General features: G+C 35.0%; 3 protein-coding genes across 3 annotated transcripts in view; all 3 read left to right on the top strand.

Moving 5' to 3' along the window:
- LOC122539036 overlaps positions 1-21,683 on the top strand; it is a 189,590-nt gene that overhangs the window by 134,708 nt on the left and 33,199 nt on the right. The window lies entirely within an intron of this gene.
- On the top strand, positions 2,732-19,956 carry LOC122539037. The gene is made up of 8 exons (XM_043673608.1): positions 2,732-3,120; positions 3,915-4,034; positions 4,150-4,270; positions 4,378-4,639; positions 17,732-17,845; positions 17,917-18,007; positions 18,326-18,471; positions 18,812-19,956. The coding sequence occupies exons 1-8, from the start codon at positions 2,980-2,982 to the stop codon at positions 19,002-19,004; spliced, it is 1,188 nt and encodes a 395-aa protein (XP_043529543.1). The 5' UTR covers positions 2,732-2,979; the 3' UTR covers positions 19,005-19,956.
- LOC122539038 lies at positions 6,835-13,338 on the top strand. The gene is made up of 7 exons (XM_043673610.1): positions 6,835-6,849; positions 10,787-10,912; positions 10,983-11,100; positions 11,205-11,454; positions 11,547-11,651; positions 12,911-13,043; positions 13,149-13,338. Exons 1-7 carry the CDS (start codon positions 6,844-6,846, stop codon positions 13,200-13,202), a joined length of 792 nt encoding a protein of 263 aa, XP_043529545.1. The 5' UTR covers positions 6,835-6,843; the 3' UTR covers positions 13,203-13,338.

Below are 21,683 nucleotides of genomic sequence, written 5' to 3'. Positions count from 1 at the left end.
ATATATATATATATATATATTATTTTATTTTAAGAATATATATTCTTAAAATAAAAATAAAGATATATATTTTTAAAATAAAGCTCATTTTATGTTGTGATATTTAATATTATTGTTATTATATTATAATAATAATAAAGTACATTTTATGTTGTAATATTTAATATTATTATTATATATATATATATATATCATTATAACTGTTATATATTACTATTATTATTATTATATTATAACATTTATGTTATAACATAATATAACGTAACGTAAATGTTGTAATATTTAATAGCAAGTTTCTTCTCAACCCCCATTTCCCCGGTCGTGCTAGTGAAAATATGAAATCGCATATTTTCAAGCAAATCAGGTTTTAAACGTCGACATACGCGAGCAGGCGTATCTGATCACATCGATGCCGAATTACAACAGCGTGACGCTTCTTTGAGAGCAGAAGATCAGTCGACAGGCTGATCCTTTGTATTTACACGAGCCGTGGACGTCATTTCTCTTCTCTACGGATCGGCCAATCGTCGTCTCCGCGGACGACGAACGATGAATTAAAGAATTTCAAATATTTCACGGATATTCTGATTTACGCAGGTCCGAGACCCGTTCGCCCGAGTCGAATTAATTTTTCATACGTTTCCGCGTCGCGCTGGTGCAGCAACGGGATTTACAATCGTCGCGGAAAATCGCCGAGACTCGTGGAAAAATAACGCGTGTAATTGACGTTGATATAATAATTCAAGTGGCGAACAAAGAGTGGCCTGCGTGTATGGATTACAGGCGCCAATTTGGTTGTAATGTTATTGTGATAAATGAAAGCGCGGCGGTTCTTTGTAACGAAACGCGGCTCGCTGTTTCGCCCCATCCCTTTGAGAGCCGCGGATAGTACATTTATGGCAATTTGTTTGACAATTTATTGGAAATGTCGGAAAATTTCCCATCGACGAACATTGCTGTTCTTGGCTCCCGGAAGCGAACACCGAGTAATTACAGACTACTGTCCAGATTTTACAAGTACTTGATTCATTTTCGATCGACAACGATCCTCTCAAGGGAGAAGGATGAACTTCAATATTCAAAGGGAGAAAATAATGTAATTTCGAGAGGAAAAGAAAGGAAAAATGATGCTGGCCTTTCCGCTGATCTTGTCTAATCATCAATTACGCGACGCTCTGACGATCGCACGGTCGCGCTATCAGCGTCGTTGTTCACGCGATCGTCGAGCAACCACGTAGGCAGAAAGGAACAACCAGGCCGGTAGAAAGGAAGGAGGGACATCGAGAGGAATAACGCTCTAGGCAATCAGTTATAGTCGGTCGACGGGGTCCCTCAACTGGGCGGCAATTTTGCTGCGGCCCGCCGCGAAACGTCGCATAAATCATCGACTTCGACTCCGTTCCGCTACTTCGTCGCGAGGCTGCCGCGCAGAACGTACGATTAAAACGATCGAGAACAACACGACAAGTGTTTGGCAACAAGCTGCTTTCTGAAAGCGCAGCGTCTATCCATTGGACAGTTTTCGATCGGCGAAATCGAAGAATTTAGATATACTTAATTATCGAAGCACGCAAAAGTTTCCTAGTTACTCTCCTAGGTTCTCCTCTGATTTAAGAAATTCAAATTCGTTGGTATTGTTAACAGACTAATATTTGTTAGTAATGAACTAAATGACACAGTAGACAATTACTGTTATTATTATACAAAATTATCATTGATTATTTTAAACCTGAAATGTCAACTGTGATATTCTCTGATTATAATTATTTGACATTGATATGTACAGGGTGTCCCAGGGTATCGGAGTAGATTCTAAAAAATGTCATGAAAAAATAAGTCGAAAAGAGAGAACGACATTTTTTTTAAATACCAAGTTTAGTTTTTGAGAGAATCAAGACTGAAAATTTATCAAGTATATTTTAGTTCGGCTAATTCTAAATCTGACAAGAAGGAGTAATTAATAGAGGTTCAAATGTGAGATAAAATTTGCAGAAAGCGTTTTCATTCTTTGTTTTTTTCAACTATTTCTTTAAACGTAAAATCACTTTCTCCTCGCTTCTTCCATCAATACTAGAACACTCTGTATATTTTTCAATAAATTCGAATAACGATGTGTCGAGCGTAAACATTTTTAAAAAATCGCGATGGTATAGAACAGTGGAATTGTAAAAGTACGTTCTTCTAGGAACGCATTATGTATCACCACGTCTGGCAGTTATCGAATTGTTACAAAGAAATGTAAAACCAATTGCCGAGTGCAAACTCGATTGAAGTGCAAGGAACGTAAAAACTACAAAATTAACAGAAATTAAAATTCGCGTATTTTTCTCAAACCGATCTTCAACCGAAACGCAAACGAATATGTTCCTTTGATTCTCGATTGCTTCGAGCGGTTAAAACACTGTACCGATTTTTATTCCATCGAATTCGTGGGAATTCCATTTATAAAAAGTCTCAAATTTTACGATATTAAAATCAATAATGAATACCTGCGCAGAATAGAAGTGGCCGTTGTTTCAATTCCTCGATATTCGTTGATCAGTAATTAATAACAATTTCCAATCCTGAGTCTACGTATATTCCATCTTGTGATGTCAAATCGGATGACAGTCCTCCGTGACAACTTGTAACTTCCGTGAGCCACACATCAATAGCAGCTGAAAATTATAAAAAGTTCGTTCTTACGTGGATTCCAAAAAAAACAGGAGACGATGTTCGAGATATTTGACGCGACATTGATTATAATTTCATAACGCGTACCTCAATTTTTTTTTTCATTCTCCGTTGAATTCATTTTAACTTCGATACAAGAAATTGTCGCAGCTATAGACTCTAGCAAATTACCCCAACTGTCAATCATATCTTCCCTCTCTTTCTCCCTCTCTCCCGATAATTTTGCAGTAAATTCGAAAACCGAGGTATTATATAGCTGGTGACCGATCGATCGAGACGCAGTCGTGCTTCGGACCTCGCGGAAAGATGGACGTGGCGTATCTTATGAGATCTGACTACGCGTTCAACAAAAAACTTCTGGCACTCCTAGGACTCTGGCCGACTACACGCTCGAAATTTCGAGTTGTTCTCTTTTATTTATATTACGTTAGTTATCTTCTGCTCCAGGTAATACTGACGATTATACAGCGTATTTTATATTTAATATTTCTCTTCGTATTTTAAACTGTAATATTTTTGATGTTCCATTTCAACAACTACATCATAGTAAAAAAATATTCTATCGTTTCCAACAACGTAAACGAGTAGAAAATTTCTGTTTCGCGTTGTTGGAAATTTTTCGGTGGATGAGATTTCTTACTTTGACACTAATATTTCTTACTTTCGTTATTATTTAACAGCGAGTGTTTGATAACGACGTGTGACGACGAAGTGTGCGTGTGGTTATATCGAAGAGTGAGATTTTTGCCGCGAGTTCGATATAATTCGAAATTCGACTAACGCAGGTTTCCTTCGATTACAAATTCCTGGTGACAATGAACAACGAAAAACAAAAAAAAGAATGTCGTGCACGAAAAACGTTTCGCGATTTTTTATTGTGTATTATTTCGTGCGCGACCTCGATTATTATTACAATTTATCGCGAATCTATCTTCATTAGCACACTAACCCATATAATAATTTTTTGTTAATTGTAATCGCCATGAAAATCAAGATCATCCTTAACTTGAGTTATTTTCATCGAAATCGTTCGAAAAGTTTACTGGCGCACTTTAAACTATCGTTCCGGCATTTGTTTCTCAGATATTCTTACATCATTTGCCACAAATTTAAATTAGAATAATTAGAAAAGATCAAATTTGAGGATCATCTTGAATTAAACTTATGTTTATCTGCTCCGTCTCTCTGATAGCAGAACAAAGTCGCATGTAACGAATTTTTAAACGCGCATCTGTTTCTAGATAACGTGGTTTTTCACCCTCGAGTGCGACTTCACTTGCGTAATGAACGTTCTGCCGACTGTTCTGACGACGGCATCGGTCTTACTGAAATATGTTTTTCATCATAAATACATGACCACCGTAAGTTTCCGCCCGTTAACCAGATGATACGCGTTGTTGTTTCTTTCTTCGCTTTCTCTTCGTTCGAAATTGAAAATATCCCACGTGATATTAACATTGACGATCACATTGTTAGGTACACGCTCTGTACATGATGTTGGATCTCGACTGGAATTCCTTCAAGAACGACAAACAGAGTATCGAGATTCTTCGAAGATACGCGACGATGGCTCACGTTTTGTCGGTAGCAGCCATGTGTAAGAAATTCAAACGAAAAGAAAATATTCGTTTTCTTGTCATCCAAAACGAGAGAGTCTCGAAAGATATATGTATATGTATATATATATATACAAACTTTTTTCAGCTCTCCTGTGTCTCATCGTCATCGTTGTCATGACTTTATCATTTTCGATGTTGTCTATTCTCCACATGCCAAAAGAAAATTGCAGTAGATTCTGGCAAAGACCATTCGCCTTGAAACAATTAGAGAAAACTACGAGCGTCTATAATCCTTCTTTCATTCTTTGCCTCGTTACCCAGTGTACGAGTTCTATGATTTGGGTAGCTATCGATCTGACTAACTTTGCATTCCTCGAACACGTGTGCGCACTGTTCAAAATTGTAAGGTAAAAAGAAATTTAACAGAAAGAAGTTCTGCCGAATATTTTCTTGAATTTCCTCCGATTATTTCCGTAATTAATTTAAAGCGTGTCTCAGTTCTTCAAAGCTAATTGGAATTTCCTAGCTGTTTCGGAATTAATCTGAAGGCCTTTAGAAAGGCATTTGAATAAATAAATTAAATGAAATTGAAATCAGATTATCTTAAAATTTCCAAAATTAAATTGCTCATTACTGCCAGAATTTCTGTCTTTATAACGTTATTATATCTCGATGAAATAATATCTTAAAATAATAGCAATTGTGTAAATGTCAAGTAACAATGTTCTACTTCGGTAGCTGTCACTTAAAACGTGCAACCAACGAATACATCATGAAGCTCCCGAAATACGACGAAACGAATAATATTTACACGAAGATAATGTTCGCTGTGTGTGTTCACACGAGAGCGATAAAGTTAGTAGTACGTGCGATGTTTTTCTTTTCGCATTATACTCGTCAGCAATTAACGCTATCGATCTTTCAAGGTATTTGCAGGTCATGTGGGACATGTTAGAAATATTTTATTTATGTATGGTATTTGGTAGCATCACTGCTCTAAGCATGGCCGTCACGAGCGTGAGTAATGTTCAACTTTTATTGCAGTCGAATTTACCCAAAATGAGTAACTTATCAACTTACTTTGCAATTGACCATAAATTGGCCGTAAATTACTTTGTCAGTTGTCGAATTTTGGGAAATCTATTGAATATTATAGATCAATTAGAGATAAAAATTATGCAGGAAACTATTTATTATCGTATTATTTGTTGTTTATAATCTATCTATAATATCTGAGCGATTTCCGACAAAAAAAAAACGAGAAAAATTTTCTTTGTGTCAGTAACAAATTGAACACGAAGGTTCAAATAATAAAATCTGAAAAATTACTGAATTAGTTCTACACATCGATACAAACAAAGGAAGCTGGACCAGCGATAATTTTAATATTCGGCATTATAATGGGCATTTTTATTTGCTCGGCTATATCATCATTCCTTGGCCAAAGATTAATCAATCACAGTTCAAACGTCTTCTACGAGACGTAAGTATTCAATTTTTATCTGATCAGAATATCCTTAATAATATTGTTAACTGTAATATTTTTGACACATAAACGTTCCTTTCATCTTGAAAATGTCATTACGATTGCTTTTTATCTTCAATATTTTCAGTATATACGCATTCTGAATATTCATATTCCTTAAGTTCCCGTAACAGTATGAAAATACGCGGCTTTCTGTGAAAATTACATTTCTAATCGTTGGTTAAAGTAAATTTGTCTTTATGGAAGAAAAAGAGTGATTAGAAACAAAAACAAGTTGCTCGTTTAAAAAGATATATCTTTCAAAGGAGAGATAAATTCTTACTGTACACAAATTTCAGATACAATTCGTATTGGTACAGAATCCCTCTCAAAGCTCAAAAAATGTACTTAATGATTCTGCTGCGAAGTATAAAGAGCTGCTCCTTTAACAATGGTAGTTACTTCACCGCGTCGTTAGAGGGTCTATGCACGGTAACACGACTTCATTTTGTCAATATGGCAAAATACGTACAGATCCTCATTAAAATTGTTTCCTCTGCGTTTCAGGCACTAAACACAACGTTTTCATATATCACGGTCTTTCACTCCGTGCAAAAGTAACATTTCTTCGGAATTAATAAAAAAAAAAGGGAAAAAAAAACGAAAAGAAACGCGAATCTTTGACCATGATGTTAGTACTTGATACAGTTCATTGATGTTTTTTGCACAGTATACAAAATTGTTCTCGATATATATATATATTCATATTCTAATTTTGTTTTCAAAAATTAAAAGATTATTGTGAATTGTTTTTCCTCAGTATCTTCATACCTCCTTTGGGAAGGGGCTCTATGGCGTTAGTTTATTTTTATAAGTTGCAACTGATTCTTATGATCTTGATTCTGAATGTCGTAGCTAAATGAAACAGATTTTTACTCACATTTCTGAACATGCACGAGACGTAGGTTTCTAGTAAATCCAGTTACACTAGAAGGAAGAGGAGATGCAATACGTTTGTCAGACTAATTGGAACATGTTTGAATAAACCATGAAGAACGAACCACAGCAAAGAACAGATATCCAAGTGTGTATCTGAAAAAATGTATGACGCGTCGTTGATCAAACAGGAAAATATTTTCACGAAAAATGAAGGTAACACACCATGTATTTTTGTGGATCGTCAAGTCAAGTTTCTTTCTTTCTGATTGTCAGTTTTTAAATATTATTCAATGATATATATTGATCTGAGGCACAACTTTTCAATAAATACAAAGCACAATATTATTTCTTTGTATTAAATTGTCGTAATTGTTACAACACGTGTATTTGTAGTTATTTGCACTGCCTGATGATAGTCGGGACCCTCGTGTTCATTGTGTCGTAGAGGCTTATTGATTTCCATTACCCTGTCACGTTTCCCCCATGACATACATTTTCACCCTTTCATGGGAAATCGATATGCCCTTGACACGCTGATGTATTTCGTTGTCAAAGAAACATTCTCCTCATAAGATTTCCATTGTATTTCACTTGATAAAGGATCTTACGTATGTATTTAATTATTGATTCTATTATTATTGAAATTAATCTTTGATTTTTCATTCTTGAATATGAACTTATACCATTTTCAAAATAAATACTTAATATGTATTATGTTATGTCGTATTATATAATATGTGAAATAACTTTAATATATATTATTGTAATGTTTTCAAACAAAATCCACCAATTGTAAATTCCAATCACACAACACCTTGCATATGTTGTTGTATTAATTAAAATTTTCATTTTAAAAAGAAATTTTAATAAAATGAAAATTTTATTTTGAAACATCTTACCTTCTCTTCTGAATATGTGAAAAAAATTACAGCAAAAGAAGTGCCCAGTAATATTTTACATTGTAGTACAGTATATATTTATTGTTTCCCTCTCGACTATCATTTTAACGGGAGTAACAGAGAGAAAGCTATTCCATAGTCTTCGCGTGTCACGATATTCCATCCCTCTGCGAAGGGAATTCCAAGTACCTGTTCCTATCGATTGTTCCTACACACCATCCCCAATATTTACATTGTATTGGCTATAATCATTCGACAGCAACGTCGAGAAGAAAGTTGCAATTTTTCCATGAAATTTTCCGAAATAGCGTGTATATCGCGGTAATATTGTCATTTAAACGTTTTCCATGGAAAGTCTAGGCATTCGTGATTTCATTCTTTCTTCAAAAAAGATTTAATAGGACGATTAAATTAATAAACATGTCTCTGGTAAAATATTACAAAATATTGATGGAGTTACTCGAATTTAAGTGGATTTTAATAAATATTTATTAAATAGTGATCTATGTACGTCTATTACATTACAGCTATTGCATCTGTTAAAAAAATAGGAAAAGAAAATTCATAAAAATTACAGAAAAGAGAATTCATCTTATTAGTAGCATTTTTCCATAATTGGAACGATCATCGTGCAATCTATTTTCGATTAAACCTTCTCATATTTTTTCTAAATATTTCTGTTTCATATGGTACCGAGTTCATAAGTATATGTTGGTGATGTTGCAAAATAAATGCCTTTACTACTGAAGATTGTCAAACGGTAATGAAGAAAACTGTGAACATAAGAGATTTCACTTACCGATTTTGCGGGAATATCCAAAAAAAAGTGGCATTTTACAGTTACAGTTAGTCAGAATGTCGATACGTTGCAGGTAATGTGTTTTTGGAATACGGTAGTGTACTATTCAAAAATAGTAACTAAAATTAGAGAAGGATTCAATTTCCACAAGTAGCGCAATTTTAAGAATTGTAACACGTGAAACATGAATTGTTAAAATACATGAAACTTCCAAAAGTACAACTCTTATTATATAAAGGAACCTATGATTTGAATAATCGCAGGAAATTATAAAATGATTATTGAGTTTCAGAGATTTTCGAATTAACAGATAAATTGTATAATTTACAATGCTAAAGGAAACCAAGATTAGAAGACTGCCTCATACCATGACCACGCGTAAACTTTTCGTCGCGGGAAAGACATTTTCCAACTTGAACAATAAACGTCGTGGTCAGTATGCTCGTTCTTCTGAAACTTGTAACAGGATAGTGAAACCCAGTAACCGCGCTACGTGTTTCCACGTTGAACTGTAACACGTTTAATACAAATCCAAGTTACCAGTCAACTTTGATTAAGAAAATTTGACTTCTATAAAGATCACGAACCGTGCGTTAACCACTTAGGTTTTAAATTAACCCGACGAATATACTTTTAGTCTGAAGTGGTTATCATCTGTGATACCGAAATGGTTATTTCAATCGAAGTGGTTGGTTACACTTATGAAAATATGGATTTACAGAAAAATCCGTACTATAACATAGTGTTTGCCAAAGAGTGAACTTTTAATTGGCTATCATTGAACGTTCGAAATCACGTTAGCCCTCTGTTATTTAAACCGAGAATATTAGAAAAATCTGGATTTTTCCTATATTGCAATTATTATATAAATCTTATTTTTTTCTACTTCAAACGAATAATTTTTTCCAAGGTTTCGCGAAGCGAAAAACCTGTCGGGCACGTAAAGAACCCACGGTTGCGGAGCAAAGTTTTTAATTTAGCATTTTAAATTGCTCGCTCCTGCTCAAATGCTCTCACTTTGATTCTAATCAAACAGTGCAACTAGAACTAAATATTCGAAATTGCCGCGATCTGAGATGTATTCACGTGTAATCCAAAGTCGATATCGAGGGTTCATTCTCGCACTGGCGTTCTTTTCGAAACTGACGCCTCGTCGTGTACGCAAACACTGCCTGCGCGCCGCCGACCGAGAACAGGGAACAACTTGTTGCACGGTGAAGCGTTTGGAATGGACAAGCCACGGGGTTGCTAGTGGGGACGACTGCCGCGCATGAAACAGAGGGAGATTGTGATTGTATTAAATTTTCATAAACCATCGGTCGTTTTCCCAGCTCAAACGCGCTTAAAATACTTTATGAAATGTTCAAAAAAAAAAAAAAAAAAAAAAAGAGAGAGAACACATTTCTGAAACCGACAACAAAGTATTGCACAAGTTCTCACGGTGTGTACGATTCATCCTTTAATGGACGTGAAACATCATGCGAGTCACACGCCGATCGATTAATGGAATCGCGAACTTATCTTCTAGAAGTTGGCCGTTTCCGCGTCACATTGCTCCCTCCTCGTTGCTGTGTTTCGTTTCTCGGTTGCATCGAGTCACATTAAGTCTCATCAAATTTTCAGAACGTGTCGGAGAAGGAAAAGTTGACGCGAAGCTAATGCACGAGACCTTGGAGGGGGATCGGTGAGGCTTCCCAGTCGCGTACGATCTCAAACGAGTTTTAGCCGCCGTGGAACGATGGACGATCTGAAAAGTTTTCACTATAAGCTGAGCAAGATAGTCTTATTGACGTTTGGACTGTGGCCGTACGATAAATCCTGGCTGACGAAAGTGAAAAGGGTTTTGGTCCTGGCGATAATGGTCTCTACTGTAGCGTTACTAGTACGGTGTTTCTGTTTTATTAATTTTCATAGCTTTCCTGAGATTTCCTTTCGTGGTGTTTTTTCGAAGCAGTTTCAACTTGAATAGTGAGACAACTCGTTCTTTCTCAATCATTCGACGACCAAGTGAATGGAATTTTTGAATTACCCTTGTTCAGTCATTATTCGATTTTTATTCAGTTGAAGGACGATGTTAACCTTTTGAGTGTTTATAATCAATAATGAAATAATTGATTCATTTACTCGAAGAGAATTAAATGTTGCAATATATTGAATAGATATATATCGAAATGTATGTGTTCAAAGACGAATGTATTCTTAATTTGTGGTATGCTTCTCATTTGATATCAAACTTTTAGACTTTTGGTAATTTTATGCATTCAAAGGGTTATATAAGTGTAGTGCCGCAAAAAATAATGTAGAAATTTGTTCAAATTAGGAACGATATTTTTATATTTGTTGGCAATACTACGTCAGTTTTATTATATTCCCATTTATTTATGGCAGACAACTTCTACTTGAAAAAGAAAGTCTTTTTCTTCTCGCTACTTTTGAATATCGCTTGTTACAGTTAACAGCGTATTATCTGCATCACGCAGAGTGCGATGAAATCTTATTCATAAACACGCTGTTTTACTTGCTGCTCAATCTGATCGTCATGTTGAAATACACCGTTTTCTTGTATCATTCGAACGACGTAAGTCGAATGATAAGCCTTCCGACACAGACGACAAGATCCCATTTAATCGATCATCTTCGAATCATAGTTGAAGACCCTCGTAGAGATGCTTTGGGATAGCTGGCGATCTCTAAGCAACGAGGACGAGCAACAGATTATCCTGAAATACGCGGAGAAAGGGAAATTCCAGTACACAGTTATCACACGTGAGAGGAAGTCCAGTTCGAAATAATTTTCAGACAAATTGAAAATCATTCGTTTCGCCCTACTGTTAAATCGTGTGTATATGTTTTCGCGTGTATCGTTACAGTTTCCATTTGTATTCTACTGTTTACGCTCGGATACATAGAGATCACAGAATCGCAGAATATGGATATTTGCGAGTCATCGATGAACTTCTACCTAACCATAATCTATGTCACCGTCGACAAACGATACATTCGTCTCTTGTTGCTGCAGGCGTTGTGTGTGCTTGTTGGTGGAGCATCGATTATTTCAGTAACCGAAACAACAATAACCATGATTACTTACTACATAACCGGATTGTTTAAAGTGATTCAGTAAGAAATACTTTTCTCACCTCATTGGTATCGCTGGGACAATCTTGACTTGATTAATCCTTTCGATTACTATCTCCTTTTTTTTTTAACAGATATCGCATGAGAAACGTGTTTAACGAAGGAGTAAAGACGAGGACCGACGAAACAGCTCGTGAAAGATTGATCGATGTTGCGAAAATGCACATGCGAACGATCCAGTCAGTATCCGGGGCCGGTTTGATCATTCCAAGGGAGAACATTCCGAATTGTCAAGTTTAAAAGTCGTATCTGTTTTTTAAAGCATTTGCAACAAGACCAACTGCTTTGCATTTTCGTACTTCATACTACTGGTGCTGGGGACGTGCTTATTAATAATAATTCTCCTACACGTGAGTGTATAATTAACAGCCGTAATTGAAAAAATTTCATCGAGGAAACGTTCGACTGGCTAACACGAGACATTTCGTTGAACGCGTAGCTGTCCAGATTGCAGTTGAACGAATTAAGACTATTGGGGGTGGGGATAATAGTGATCCTAATGGTCTGTACGTACATGTTCTTTTGCAACCATATGGTGCAAAATATTATGGACAGCAGCTCGGAGCTTCTCACGGAAGCGTGAGTGTTTCAACGTTGCAAGTGTTTCATGGTTGTGAAAACTATGCTCGAGTATGGGGGAATTTTGCACCGGAGACTATGCTGAGTATTAAATTAAAAAAGAAAAAAAAAATCCTGAGTCATTGTATGAATCTCAGTCATCAGCGATTTGAGCTCAAGAATCAATAGACTACGGATTTTTATGCGTTCAAGCCCACTTTTTTAGGAAGTCTTAGATCTTTTGAAATTTATTAGATCTTAAATATAATTGATATCTTTAAAAATGATACATATTATGAAAATAGATACGTGTGAATTTATAATGTTACAAACAGAAGATGTTCTGGAAAGTATTTTGGTACTTACTTTTTGGTAAAATAACTGCTCTTAGATAAAAATTTGACAAGTACTTTCCGATGAAATGTTAGTAAACTATAGTAGAAAAGTTGAGCAGAAAACTTTTGAGATTATACACAATTTTTTACACAAATTTTTTTCAAAGTTATTCAGTTGTACAACTTACCTTATTTTTCAAATGAAAACGACAATTAATATTTGTGATCAAAATATATCACTAAGAATAGTTGAAAATTAACGTTTGATAGTATAATCGAGCAGTCTCATCTGTAAGATCAGCTCAGCCTACACTAAATTTAAAAGCAACAAAATTACGCAGAATGCACAAAATACATAAAATATTCGAAATAGATCACTCGTCGTGATGTTTAATAGGTAAGAAATGTCAATTTAATAGATGAAATAATTTTCTACCTAAATCCCATTAGAATCTTAATCGTATTTAGAAAAATCTCGATGTAAGTCTCGGTACAGGTTTGTAACCGAGATAAGTACAAAATTAATAGACTATATTTCTCTGTAGATACAATACCGAATGGTACAATGCTCCAGTGTCAACGCAGAAGATGTTGTTGTTCGTCGCACAACACTGTATAAATACTTACACTTTCAACATCGGAGGGCTCTTCGTACCGAGTTACGAAGGCTTTTCTTCGGTAACGGCATTGTTTATTTCCTCTACTCATTTTCTCTCTCTTTCTCTCTCTCTCTCTCTCTCTCTCTCTCTCAAACACATTTGCCCGATTTCGTTTCATTTGCAGGTGATCAAACAATCATTCTCCTATTTTATGGTTATTCGTTCCACGCAAATGTAGCTTGTAAGAAACTATGTACGAACACAGGAAGATGTAGTACATTGTGTATTTGTACAAGTCACGTGTTAATCCTCAGTACATGGATTGGATCTACGAGACACAATGAGCATATTTGGCTGTCCACGCGTCAATTGTTATTCACCCGTGCTCTGGAAGGTTAAACTGACGTTGTTACCGATGAGCAATAAACTGTTAAAACATTACAAAATGAAAAACATTGGTATAATTCCATATCTAGAAACGCGTGAACACTTTTAACAATCTCTCTTTAATTCCTCAGATTAACGAAACTGTAAGTATCTGTTCCTCGCTAGATTCTCCGCAGAGAATGTAAGAAGGCAAAGGTTTTTAAATATGTGTGTGTGTGTGTGCAAAGCTTCGTTTGCAAGAATACAGGTAATATTATAACGATATTTTAGGGAAGTTGGTCTTTCGTTTTATCTACTTTCTTGTTTAAATCAACACGCCTTGTAACTTTGTGAAATTAAATATGACACATACCAGCGAGTTTCTTCTTTGACGTTGACCGTAGATCTGACTGTCGTGGATCGTTGTTAAAATTGGCGTCACTCGGTACAATCTGAAAAGAAGATAAAAATTTACTGCTGCACTTGCGATTAGACAATCTCCATTGAAAGCGTATTTCAATGCCGAAAAGTTTATCTAAAACTTTTCGAACCGTTTTTTAATTGTCGAACGTTTCAACTGTGATCAAAGAATTATTTTTCCAACTTCTGCGATCAGAAAACAGAATTAGAGTGAAGAGATAAAAGTGGCGCAGAAAGCTTGGAAAAATCGTTCATGACACTTCAGAGACAATGAAAATTGTCGTAAAGTACTTGTACACCGTGAAATACAGCACAGTATAGTACTTCTAACGTAGTAATACACTTTAATCAATAGTTATTTTAATTTTTAAGTTGAAGATGCACGTGATTGGATATATTTCTGCTCCATAGAGAATTAAAACTTCTAGTTATTCACGTATATATACATACGTGGTGTGGACTGAAAACTCGTAGAAATAATTAATAAAAATTATTATTTGAATCTTTGTCAAAATCCACATTATCACCTATACATTTAATCCAACTCAACTTCCACTGATTGTGAATGAAGCAGAGTGTTGCTCGACTCTCTAACATTCTCGTCACTTCACTTTGTATCGTTTTTACAGCCCAAAAATGCTGTTTCCCCGTGATATTTCTAATCTTAATAAATACTGAATAAATCGGTGGATGCTCAAGAACAGTAATAAATTAGAACGCACGAGAAACCCGCGCACTCGCGAACGAAATGGGGGAACAGTTTCGGCGCAAAGTTCCCGCGTGTCGAAGTTTACGTTTCGTAAAATTGTTTGCACGCTTTCTTCGTTCATGTTCAGCGATCTCCCTAACAGTAATTCTTCAATAAGATTGTGCACACGGTTGATGTTACTATCTATATGCGACGTAAAAGGCCGATCTTCTGTCGAAAAACATCTTCTCTTCCTTCTCTGAATCTTTTTCATCAACTTGTACAACGACTGCTAGTTTCATAGTTTACACTACTATCAGCATCTTATTTTCGACTTTTCTCTTCATGTAGAATCACTTTCTTCTCGCTTTATCCACCAGCACTGAGACATCCTGTATTTTTCTACAGAATAATTGTGAGCAAACATTTTTTAAAAATCACGATACATGGTGTAGTACAGTGGAATTATAAATGTACGTTCTTCTAGGAACGCATTATGTATCACCACGTCTGGCAGTTATCGAATTGTTGCAGAGAAATGTAAAACCAATTGCCGAGTGCAAACTCGGTTGAAGTGCAAGGAACATAAAAACTACAAAATCGACAAAAGTTAAAATTCGGGTATTTTTCTCAAACCGATCTTCAACCGAAACGCAAATGAATATGTTCCTTTGATTCTAGATTGCTTCGAGCGGTTAAAACACTGTACCGATTTTTATTCCATCGAATTCGTGGGAATTCCATTTATAGAAAATCTCGAATTTTACGATATTGAAATCACTAATGAATACCTGCGCAGAATAGAAGTGGCCGTTGTTTCAATTCCTCGATATTCGTTGTAAATTCAAATCAGTAATTAATAACAATTTCCATTCCTGAGTCTACGTATATTCCATCTTGTGATGTCAAATCGGATAACAGTTCAAAATAATGCGATATACATGAATGTGCATCAAAGTCCTCTGTGGCAGCTTCTAACTTCTGTGAGCCACTGCACATCGTACAACGATGGAGAGACGACAATCAATAGCAGCTGAAAAATATAAAAGTTCGTTCTTACGTGGATTCGAAAGAAACCGGGGAGGATGCTCCAGACAATTGGCGCGACATTGATTATAATTTCATAACGCGTACCTCAATTTTTTTTTTCATTCTCCGTTGAATTCATTTTAACTTCGATACAAGAAATTGTCGCAGCTATAGACTCTAGCAAATTACCCCAACTGTCAATCATATCTTCCCTCTCTTTCTCTCTCTCTCCCGATAATTTTGCAGTAAATTCGAAAACCGAGGTATTATATAGCTGGTGACCGATCGATCGAGACGCAGTCGTGCTTCGGACCTTGCGGAAAGATGGACGTGACGTATCTTACGAGATCCGACTACGCGTTCAACAAAAAACTTCTGGCGCTCCTAGGACTCTGGCCGACTACACGCTCGAAATTTCGAGTTGTTCTCTTTTATTTATATTACGTTAGTTGTCTTCTGCTCCAGGTAATACTGACGATTATACAGCGTATTTTATATTTAATATTTCTCTTCGTATTTTAAACTGTAATATTTTTGATGTTCCATTTCAACAACTACATCATAGTAAAAAAATATTCTATCGTTTCCAACAACGTGAACGAGTAGAAAATTTCTGTTTCGCGTTATTGGAAATTTTTCGGTGGATGAGATTTCTTACTTTGACACTAATATTTCTTACTTTCGTTATTATTTAACAGCGAGTGTTTAATAACGACGAAGCGTGCGTGTGGTTATATCGAAGAGTGAAATTTTTGCCGCGAGTTCGATATAATTCGAAATTCGACTAACGCAAGTTTCCTTCGATTACAAATTCCTGGTGACAATGAACAACAAAAAACAAAAAAAAGAATGTCGTGCACGAAAAACGTTTCGCGATTTTTTATTGTGTATTATTTCGTGCGCGACCTCGATTATTATTACAATTTATCGCGAATCTATCTCCATTAGCGCACTAACCCATATAATAATTTTTTGTTAATTGTAACCGCCATGAAAATCAAGATGATCCTTAACTTGAGTTATTTTCATCGAAATCGTTCGAAAAGTTTACTGGCGCACTTTGAACTATCTTTACGTCATTTGTCTCTCAGATACTCTTACATCATTTGCCTAATTTAAATTAGAATAATTAGAAAAGATCAAATTTGAGGATCATCTTGAATTAAACTTATGTTTATCTGCTCCGTCTCTCTGATAGCAGAACAAAGTCGCATGTAACGAATTTTCTAAACGCGCGTCTGTTTCTAGATAACGTGGTTTTTCACCCTCGAGTGCGACTTCAGTTGCGTAATGAACGTTCTGTCGATTTTTTTGTCGAACGTGTTGGTTTTATTGAACTATATCTATCATCATAAATACATGACCACCGTAAGTTTTCGTTTGTTAACGTTTCTTTCTTCGCTTTCTCTACGTCGAAAATTGAAAATATCCTGCGTGATAATCACATTGACGATCGGACTGTTAGGTACACGCTATGTACACGGCGATCGATCTCGACCGGAACTCCTTCAAGAATGACAAACAGAGTATCAAGATTCTTCGAAAATACGCGACAATGGTGCACGTTTTGTCGATAACAGCCATGCGTAAGAAATTCACACAAAAAGATAATATTCGTTTTCTTATCCAAAGCGAGAATGTCTCGAAAGATATATATACACACAAAACTTTTTTCAGTTCTCATATGTTTCTCCATCATTGTTGTCGTGACTTTAACGTTTTCAATGGTGTCTGTTCCCCATATGCCAAAAGAAAATTACAGTAGATTCTGGCAAAGGCCAGTCGCCTTGAAACGATTAGAGAAAACTGCAAGCTTCTATAATCCTTCTTTAATTCTCTGCGTCGTCACCTACTGTACGAATTTTCTAATTTGGTCAGCTATCGAACTGACTTTCTTGGCATTCTCCGAACACGTGTGCGCACTGTTCAAAATCGTAAGGTAAAAGGAAATTTAACCGAAAGAAGTTCTGCCGGATATTTTCTTGAATTTCCTTCGATTATTTCCGTAATTAATTTAAAGCGTGTCTCAGTTCGCCAAAGCTAATTTGAATTTCCTAGCTGTTTCGGAATTAATCTAAAGACCTTTAGAAAGGCATTGAATAAATAAATTAAATTGAATTGAAATCAGATTATCTTAAAATTTCCAAAAATTAAATTGCTCATTATTGCCAGAATTTCTTTCTTTGCAACGTTACTATATCTCGACGAAATAAAATCGTAGATTAATTGTGTAAATGTCAAGTAATAATGTTCCACTTCGGTAGCTGTCACTTGAAACGTACAACCAACGAATACGTCATGAAACTACCGCAATATGACGAAACGAATATTTACACGAAGATAATATTCGCTGTGTGCGTTCACACGAGAGCGACTGAGTTAGTAATACGAGTGATGATTTTCTTTTCGCGTTATACTCGTCGACAATTAATACTGTCGATCTTTCAAGGTTTTTACAGATCATGTGGGACTCGTTCGAAATGCATTACTTTTGGACAGTATTTTGTGGCACCGCCGCTATGAGCATGGCCTTCGTGAACGTGAGTAATGTTCAACCTTCATTGCAGTCGAATTTACCCAGACGAATCTTACTTTGGACTTGGCCATAAGTTGACCGTAAATTACTTTGTTAATTGCCGAGTTTTGGAAACTCAGTTGAATATTATAGATCAATTAGACATAAAAATTATACATAAAACGGTTTGTTATTATATTATTTGTTGTTTATAGTCTTTTAATAATGTCTTATAATGAACAATTTTCGAGAAAAAAATGAAAGAAATTTTCTTATCCTTTGTGTTAGTAACGAATTGAACGGGAAGGTTCAAATAATAAAGTCTGAAAAATTATTGGATTAGTTGTATACATCTTTGCAAGCGAAGGAAGACGGACGAGCGATAATTTTAATATTCTACAATATAATGAGCTTTTCCTGTTACACGGTATTAGTAACATTCTTTGGCCAAAGATTAATCGATCATAGTTCAGACGTCTTCTACGAGACGTAAGTATCCAATTTTTATCTGATCAGAATATCCTTAATAAATTGTTAACTGTAATATTTTTGACACATAAACGTTCCTTTCATCTTGGAAATGTCATTACGATTGCTTTTTGTCTCCAATATTTTCAGTATACACGCATTCTGAATGTTCATATTCCTTAAGTTCCCATAACAGTATGAAAATACGCGGCTTTCTGTGAAAATTACATTTCTAATCGTTGGTTAAAGTAAATTTGTCTTTATGGAAGAAAAAGAGTGATTAGAAACAAAAACAATTTGCTCGTTTAAAAAGATATATCTTTCAAAGGAGAGATAAATTCTTACTATACATGAATTTCAGATACAATTCGTATTGGTACAGAATCCCTCTCAAAGCTCAAAAAATGTACTTGATGATTTTGCTGCGAAGTATAAAGAGCTGCTCCTTTTCCATGGGTCATGTGTTCGTCTCGTCTCTTAAGGGTTTATGCACGGTAACACGACTCCGTTTTCTCAACATGTCAAAACGTACGAGCGAACAAAGTGCGCATTGAAATTGTTTCCTCTGCGTTTCAGCTATTAAACACAACATTTTCGTACTGCACGGTCTTTTATTCCGCGCAGCAATAACGTTTCTGCAGAATTAATAAAAAAAAAAAAAGGAGAAAGAAAACGAAAAGAAGCCCGAATCTTTGACCGTGATGTTAATACTTCATACAATTCATTGATGTTTTTTGCACAGCATGCAAAATTGCTCTCGATATATATATATATACATGTTACTGATTCTAATTATGTTTTCAAAAATTAAAAGATTATTGTGAATTGTTTTTTCTCAATATCTTCATACCTCCTTTGGGAAGGGGCTATATGGCGTTACTTTATTTTTATAAGTTGCAACTGATTCTTATGGTCTTGATTCTGAATGACATAACTAAATGAAACAGATTTTTACTCACATTTCTGAACATGCACGAGACGTAGGTTTCTAGTAAATCCAGTTACACTAGAAGGAAGAGGAGATGCAATACGTTTGTCAGACTAATTGGAACATGTTTGAATAAACCATGAAGAACGAACCACAGCAAAGAACAGATATCCAAGTGTGTATCTGAAAAAATGTATGACGCGTCGTTGATCAAACAGGAAAATATTTTCACGAAAAATGAAGGTAACACACCATGTATTTTTGTGGATCGTCAAGTCAAGTTTCTTTCTTTCTGATTGTCAGTTTTTAAATATTATTCAATGATATATATTGATCTGAGGCACAACTTTTCAATAAATACAAGGCACAATATTATTTCTTTGTATTAAATTGTCGTAATTGTTACAACACGTGTATTTGTAGTTATTTGCACTGCCTGATGATAGTCGGGACCCTCGTGTTCCTTGTGTCATAGAAGCTTATTGATTTCTATTACCCTGTCACGTTTCCCCCATGACATACATTTTCACCCTTTCATGGGAAATCGATATACCCTTGACACGTTGATGTGTTTCGTTCAAAGAAACATTCTCGTCATAAGATTTGCATTGTATTTCACTTACTAAATCTTACGTATGTATTTAATTGTTGATTCTTACTTCTATTATTATTGAAATTAATATTTGATTTTACATTCTTGAATATGAATTTATACCGTTTCCAAAATAAATAATTAGTATGTATTATGTTATGTATTATATAATAATATCGTATTGTATAATAATATGTGAAATAACTTTAATATGTATTATTGTAATGTTTTCAAACAAAATCCACCAATTGTAAATTCCAATCACACAACACCTTGCATATGTTGTTGTATTAATTAAAATTTTCATTTTAAAAAGAAATTTTAATAAAATGAAAATTTTTATTTTGAAACATCTTACCTTCTGTTCTGAACATGTGAAAAAAATTACAGCAAAAGAAGTGCCCAGTAATATTTTACATTATAGTACAGTATATATTTATTGTTTCCCTCTCGACTGTCGTTTAACGGGAGTAACAGAGAGAAAGCTATTCTATAGTCTTCGCGTGTCACGATATTCCATCTCTCTGCGAGGGGGATATTCCTAGTATCTGTTTCTATCCCTTGTCCTTACACACCATCCCCCATAATTACGTTATATTAGCTGCAATCATTCGACAGCAACGTCGAGAAGAAAGTTGCAATTTTTCCATGAAATTTTCAGAAATAGCGTACATATTGCGGTAAAATTGTCGTTTAAATTGTTTTCCATAGAAAGTCCAAGCATTCATGATTTTGTTCTTTCTCTAAAAAAGATTTCGAAGAACGACTGAGTTAGTAAACGTGTCTGTGGTAAAATGTCTCAAAATATCGTGAAACGAAATTGTTTAAATTATATTTTCGAAATTAAGATTTTAATAAATATCTATTAAATAGTGATTTACGTCTGTTACATTATAGCTATCGCATCTGTTAAAAAATGGGAGAAGAGAATTTATAAAAATTACAGAAAAGAGATTCATCTTGTTAGTAGCATTTTTCCATAATTGGAACGATCATCGTGCAATCTATTTACGATAAAACCTTCTCATATTTTTTCTAGATATTTCTGTTCCATATGGTACCGAGTTCATAGGCATGTGTTGGTGATATTGTAATCGCGAAATAAATGCCTTGACAACTGAAGATTGTGAAACGGTAATGAAGAGAACTGTGAACATAAGAGATTCCACTTACCGATTTCGCGGGAATATCCAAAAAAAAGTGGCATTTTACAGTTACAGTTGGTCAGAATGTCGATACGTTGCAGGTAATGTGTTTTTGAAATACGGTAATGTATTTCAAAAATAATAACTAAAATTAGAGAAGGATTTAATTTACACAAATAGCGCAATTTTAAGAATTGTAACACGTGAAACATGAATTGTTAAAATACATGAAACTTCCAAAAGTACAACTCTTATTATATAAAGGAACCTATGATTTGAATAATCGCAGGAAATTATAAAATGATTATTGAGTTTCTGAGATTTTCGAATTAACAGATAAATTGTATAATTTACAATGCTAAAGGAAACCAAGATTAGAAGACTGTCTCGTACCATGACCACGCATAAACTTTCCTTCGTTGGAAAGACATTTTCCAACTTGAACAATAAACGTCGTGGTCAGTATGCTCGTTCTTCTGAAACTTGTAACAGGATAGTAAAACCCAGTAACCGCGCTGCGTGTTTCCACGTTGAACTGTAACACGTTTAATACAAATCCAAGTTACCA

This window comes from Frieseomelitta varia, unplaced genomic scaffold, assembly GCF_011392965.1.
Source record: "Frieseomelitta varia isolate USP_RPSP 00005682 unplaced genomic scaffold, Fvar_1.2 scaffold_189, whole genome shotgun sequence".
NCBI lineage: Eukaryota > Metazoa > Arthropoda > Insecta > Hymenoptera > Apidae > Frieseomelitta > Frieseomelitta varia.
Note: the sequence above shows the minus strand (reverse complement) of the source record. Positions and strands in the feature narration are given on the sequence as shown.

Coding starts and splice junctions, on each gene's coding strand:
- LOC122539037 (XM_043673608.1), top strand. CDS start 2,980: ATGGACGTGGCGTATCTTATGAGATCTGACTACGCGTTCAACAAAAAA. Junction 3,121..3,914: donor TTAGTTATCTTCTGCTCCAG/GTAATACTGACG, acceptor ATCTGTTTCTAG/ATAACGTGGTTTTTCACCCT. Junction 17,846..17,916: donor GTTCACACGAGAGCGACTGA/GTTAGTAATACG, acceptor CGATCTTTCAAG/GTTTTTACAGATCATGTGGG.
- LOC122539038 (XM_043673610.1), top strand. Junction 10,913..10,982: donor TCTTGTATCATTCGAACGAC/GTAAGTCGAATG, acceptor TTCGAATCATAG/TTGAAGACCCTCGTAGAGAT. Junction 11,101..11,204: donor CCAGTACACAGTTATCACAC/GTGAGAGGAAGT, acceptor GTATCGTTACAG/TTTCCATTTGTATTCTACTG.